Raw genomic sequence first — 6,273 nt, 5'->3', positions numbered from 1 at the left:
AAGAAGTATTTTCTAAATCCTTATTTTGGGTTAGCTTTATAAGTTTGAACATTCACTCCAACTTGAAAAAGAACTATAGCACTATTATGATATGGAAAAAATAAAAGCCACCAAATGCCTAACCTTAGAGAAGTACCTGTGCAAACCTATCAACATAAATACTCTATAGCTACAAAATGAAGAATCTACTAACTATATTTTTCAAAAATTGTATAATTCTATAAAAACTTAAATACATGGACTATATCAATACATGGAAATGTATATATAAAATATTATTAAGTGAAAAAAGCAAAATTAAAAATATAGTGATTACAACCATGTAAAAGTAAATATAGTACAATAACAAAATTTAAGTAAATTTAAATTTATAGAGACATGAATAGATTCAAATATTCATTAAGGTTTTTTATTAGGATTATAACAAAATAAAAAAAATAGACTATTATTTTAAATAAAACTATACTCTTAAATGATAAATACTGAATTATATGTGAAGTCCTGACACAGAGATTTTAAAAACCATGAATTCTATTATTTCAAGTTATCCTATGGATGGAGATCAGCTGCATTTACTGATTTTCATTTATAGAACTTTCTGGCAATGTGTACAATTATAACTGACCTTCTTGAACATAAAAAGAAAAAATTTTAGAGCACTATTCAAGTAAGAAAACCAAGCAGCATGCTTACAAAATCTACCTCCTTAATCTGTTTCGCTCCTGGAAAAAGCCATTAACAGAAAGTTTTTAAAAAACGAATTCTATATACATATTTTACATAAATTATTTATGCTATAAATATTTTAAAGAATGGCTTTTACATAATTGTTTCAATATGTATCTTATTGATTTAATTGCAAGTTATGCAAACATAGTCTTTATTACTGAAAATTACTCTCTACATAATTTAGAAAGTGATTAATTTCTTGGATAAAACATAGCATATTTAGAAGTCCGAAAGCCGAGTAAATCCCTTATTTCATTTCGGAATTTTGACAGATCTTGGCGCAATTCATTTAGATTTTCCACAGTTGCCTGATCTGTACTTTGCATCTTCTGTCTCATGGAAGTCAAGTAACGATGCACTAAGCAGCACATCACTTTTTGGTAGTTTTCATCTCTCTTTTGTTTCAAATTTCTCCATTCCTTCAAAACAAGCAATAATGATACAATGTGCATAAATGATATTTAAAAGTAGGTAGATTTTTTTAAAAATTTGCAGACACAAACACATATAGCAGGCATATTTCTTTAATCTACTCACCTGTATGCTTATTTTGATTTAAAAGTAGTCTTAGGAAGGCTTAGTTTATAGGAGGGATTAGCAAACTATGACCCACAGGCCAAATACGGCCCACTTCCTGTTTTTTTTATGGCCTGTGAGCTAAGAATGGTTTTTCCTGATGAACATTTGAAATTAATTTGATAATAGGGAACAATAATTTTGAACCCCAATTAAACAAAATATTATTCCCCCCACCAAAAAAATGAAAGTCCATTCTTTTCATTAATAGACCTGTATTACAAAAAATTACTACACATAAAACTTACTGGATTTCATTAACCAATGTCACCATAATAAAAAAAAATTTTTTTAAATTATTACTCAATGGTTACCCTTTTAATTTCATCAATAAAAATTTAGTGGGAATTTATGTTCTTTCTTGTTATATTACTACTCACATAAACCTTCGATTTTATCTTGGCTTGCAAAGTCTAAGTTATTTATTATCTGGACCTTTACAGAAAAAGTTTGCCAGCCTTTGGTTTATAGCAACATGTATTGAATTAATCATGTATTAAATAACTTTCAGAAGGACCAGAAAAAGAACTGACTCTCATTCTCAATAAACATTTATTGAATCCTTACTTTATGTTATATCTATGCCATGCATCAGGGGATATAGGAGTGAAAAAAATCAGTCTCAGGCTTTAAGGAGACTGCATATTTATGCCTTAGGAAACATCTGAGATTAGGAATTGTTTAAACTTCCATGTTGCAATTCTAATCTCTCACCTTTAAACTGTTTTGCCGTTTAACCTTGCCTTTCGATGTATGAGAGCAAATCCATTTACTGAGGCTGCTAATCATGTAGCAGATTGTTTTGGGTGAAGGAATGATGTTAAAAGGTGGGGGTAATGTACATTTGTCATCAAAGTAGCTAAGCCACAACTTTGCTCGAGCAAACTTCCATTCTTTGTCTTCATGATTCTATAAGAGGCAAATGAAAAAGCAATAGAGGATATGAACAAACACACACACACACACACACACACACACGGGGGAATGGAGGAGAAAAAGAGAGAAAGATTGTTTCAAACTGTCAAATTTTTCCATACCTTGTAGGTAAAAATTTGGTTTAATTTGCAGTTAATAAACATTATTACATTTAAAAAAATCTAATTTTTAAATGATACTAATTCTTAATTCTTACAGTCTTTGGTTGCCTTATCTGCATATATTTGGTAAGATCTGAAGAGACTATACAGTTTTTAAAAGAGCGAACACTTACTGCTATCAACTGAAAGCTTTTGTGAAGCATTGCCACCAGTAGCTTGGTAAGCACAATCACAACCACCACGTTGTATGTCCCAACAATAACGGCTCCAACAAAGGACTGCAATTCTTCTCCGTAGCTAAATCTTGTGACAAAGATTGCCACATGCGCTAAGGAGAAAATATACCAGAACAAAGCAAAGCAAGTGCCAATGAACCTGTAAAGACAATTACATTTCTGTTTAAGAGAAAATTAAAGAAACTAATTAGGAAAAATGAAGAATTTATTTATATCAACATTACCTAAAGAAAATATTGATAATCCAAGAATAATACTTTATAAGTGAGGTTGAACCCAACAGTACAGATATGCCTTACTTTAAACAAGGAAATAGACTCGAAAAGAAAATAAATTATTCCTGTTTAATCTCTTATTGACTTTCTGTCCGTTCTCAACATAATGGTATCTATGATCCTGTTAAAGCCTAATTAGATTTTGTCACTGCTATGTTCAAAAATTTCAAATGGATATCTCAATAGTCCAAAGTCCTTAAAAAGGCCAACGAGGTCCTATATGATCCCCGTTACCTTTCTTACCTCATCTCTTACCATTCTCCCTCGAATTCACTACATTCTAATCACACCTGCCTCCTGGCTTTCCCTTGAATATGTCAGCCATGTTCTCATCGCAGGGCATTTGCCTTTGCCATTCCCTGTATCTGCCAAAGCTCTTCCTCTAAATTTAATCTTCTTCATTGCTTGATCCTTCATCAGCTTTACAATCTTTACTTGAATGTCAACTCTTATGAGACCACCCCTAACCTCCTATCTAAAACTGTACCCTCTAACACATATATTTCCCGGCCCAAGCTTTGTCTCTTTAGCCCTTATCACTGTGTAATATCCTGTGTATTTCATTTCTCTTTTTATTGCCTGTATCACCTCATTAGAATATAAGTTCCATGATGTAGTTTTGTTCATTCATATTTCATTCACTCAACACTTAGAAAAGTGTCTGGTATATAGAAAGTGTTAGATATATATTTATTATTCATTTCATCTTAATCCTTAAATAAGATGACATGAAAGTAACTGAAGACTAGTTGGTACAAAATAAGAACACAACGAATGTGCAATTCCACACCTCTTCTCCATTATCTTATTTAAGAATGAGGGGAGGTATTTTGTCTGCCTCACAACTGGTTGTTCAATTCCTTACTGAACATAATTGCATTATGTATTATAACAATAAATTGGAGAAAAAAATTTGTTCGTTAAGCTCTAATAATTCTCACTTCTAATAAACTAACAAGTGTTGAAAATGTAAAAGAGTGTTTTGGTTACAACAATGACTGAGAGTTGCTACTCATTTAATACTTGAGGAACTGAGATGTCGAAATCTTGCAATACATACAGCTGACAAAGAACTGTCCTGTTCAAAATGCTACAGGTGCACAAAATGCGAAGAGTTCCTCTGTGAAGATATACTGCAGTAGGGGAGACAATGAAATAACTTGGGCCTACTAATTATTTAAGACTCTATATGTAAAAATAACTATCAAATGATTCATGAAAAATAAGAAATTCTTATTAGAAAATTTCTTTTAAAAAATTTGAAGTCCTATTTCTATAGATACTAATGCATACATAACACAATAGAGAGAAATATATTTACTAAAAATTACAAAAGACACTCACGAATGAAAGGTATCATTGCTTTGCTGTTCACAGAAGATGCCTACACAGTCTTTCTGTTCTTTTGGAGTATAGCCTTTATCATACAATTGTGTCAATCCAATTGTGAAAGAAAACAAAACAAGAAGGAACATCCCAAGAAATTTTCCAAAATCTTGTAGCATCTGTCCCATAGAAATCTGTGGAATATATTACATAGGTGTTCATTAAAATTATCAGGAAAATGAAATATTAAATATTAAATGACCAAGCAATGAAAGGAAGACAAACACATCAGCCACAGTCTACTCCTTATCTATGGGAGGTACAGCCAGGGGTTGGAAGGCAGGCTTTCTCATTTGGAATCTTCTTCACTATATGCATTTATTACTTTTAAGGTACAAAACATAGTGTTTAGAAATAATCCTTCCTCAAATTTAACGAGGTCAAATTTATATAATTAATTAAACCCATCTTCAAATAAAATTCCTAATTGCCTCAAACCTGCCAAAATAACACATGCCACTCACCGGTGATACAAAATGGGAGCAGCAGGCAAGTGGTCAAGCCCTTCTAGCTCACTTTTGTGGGCCAGCTAATTAAGTATAAGAGGTATGCTAAAATTTCTTAGGCACACTACAAGCTAGTAACCTGGGCTCTGCAGTAGTGAGAGGTTCAATATGTATGATTTGCACATGTGATAAGGCCATGTGGTACTTTTCAAAATCTTATGCTTACCTCACTTGGCCCCCTTGCAAAAATTCTATCAAAAAAATCAGGGAGGTTTAGAATTGGAAAGCTAAAAATGTATGGGTCACTTATTCAGTTCATGAGTGCTTAGAATAAAGTAAAACCATAATAGTAGAGGACATAATAAGCTATGACAGTAAGATCATAGTAACTGTTTTAAATAACTACAGAAAAGGTTGTCTTTGAGGAAAATTTAAATGCTGTAAGCTTATAGATAAATAGGCTTTTCCAAGAATGACCATGTATGACATTATAACTTAAAAATTTAGTCCCAAAGTAAAAGCCTTAATTTAACAATACTGTTTTAAAGAGTAATAGTAATTCGATTTTAATATCAAGATGAGCAATATTTAATAAGAAAACCACAAACTTAGTGACTTCTGAAGCATGGCGGCGCGAGAGGTCCCCCTGTGAAGTTGCAAGATGAACAGCTATAATTCAACAAAGGATTCCCTCCTCAACACACAAACACATCTGAGATCCCCACATGAAAACATGTGAAGAAGGGAGAATCTGAGTGAACAGGGGAGGAGGGAAGGGAGAAGAGCAGAGACAGGTGCCATGGATGGGTGCTCAGGATGCAGCCCAGAGCTCACTGCATGACTCAAAGAAGGGGGAGGAATCAGGCTAAAAGTGTGCTCTGTAGCCCTTTTTTTTTGAGTAATCAGTATAGAATATGGCTGAAATCAGTGATGGGGGAGACACTGAATATAGAAGTGTGACAGCTGGGTTCTAGCAGCTGCCATTGCCCAGCAGAAAACAAAGCTACAGAGCCTGGTCACCTCTCTGCACCTTCCCAGAACTAGCAGTGGGCCCCAGAAGAAACTATAGCAGTGATTGTCGGGTTAAAAACCAGAATATCTACAGCCCTGAGAAGTTGAGAGACAGCTCCTGAGAGGCAGATACACACTGTGGCTAGTCCCAGTGACAGGAGTGAGATGCAGAGGAGAGGCAGCTGAGGTCTGACAGCAGCCATTACTGGGAGAATAATAAAGCCACAACACACCAGAGGCCTCTCCTAGCCCACCCCACCCCCACCCATCAAGGCTGATCCAAGACAGGGCACCTGGGACACCTCAGGTAGTGCAACACTATATCTGGCTGCTGGGGCAGCATTGAAATTTCACGGATCACCCGAGCAGTGTCCTGAGACCTGGTTGACCTGATCACAGAAGAGAGGCCCACTTTCTCAGGGAATAAAAAACATTTTACACCTCCTGCCAGAGATCCAGAAGCCTGAGCAGTGCTAGAGAAAATGAAACATTTGTGCTTCAGTGCCACCTACTGGAAGAAAAGAAGAAAAACCTCTGCTAATCAACCTGCTAAAGTGGTATCACTCTAAAAAATATA

General features: G+C 34.4%; 1 protein-coding gene across 5 annotated transcripts in view; it reads right to left on the bottom strand.

Moving 5' to 3' along the window:
• Positions 1 to 395: 395 nt before the first annotated feature.
• Positions 396 to 6,273, bottom strand: part of TRPC1 (transient receptor potential cation channel subfamily C member 1) — an 87,864-nt gene continuing 81,986 nt past the window's right edge. For all 5 annotated transcript variants that reach the window (XM_006917450.3, XM_025050777.1, XM_025050779.1 and 2 more), the window contains 4 exons: positions 4,198 to 4,373; positions 2,516 to 2,717; positions 2,020 to 2,214; positions 396 to 1,148 (listed from right to left, as the gene is read on the bottom strand). In XM_006917450.3, coding sequence (XP_006917512.1) covers positions 921 to 1,148; positions 2,020 to 2,214; positions 2,516 to 2,717; positions 4,198 to 4,373 — 801 coding nt within the window. In that variant the 3' untranslated portion in view covers positions 396 to 920. The remainder of the gene's footprint in view (positions 1,149 to 2,019; positions 2,215 to 2,515; positions 2,718 to 4,197; positions 4,374 to 6,273) is intronic.

The sequence above is a fragment of the Pteropus alecto genome, unplaced genomic scaffold (genome assembly GCF_000325575.1).
Source record: "Pteropus alecto unplaced genomic scaffold, ASM32557v1 scaffold75, whole genome shotgun sequence".
Classification (NCBI taxonomy): Eukaryota; Metazoa; Chordata; class Mammalia; order Chiroptera; family Pteropodidae; genus Pteropus; species Pteropus alecto.
Note: the sequence above shows the minus strand (reverse complement) of the source record. Positions and strands in the feature narration are given on the sequence as shown.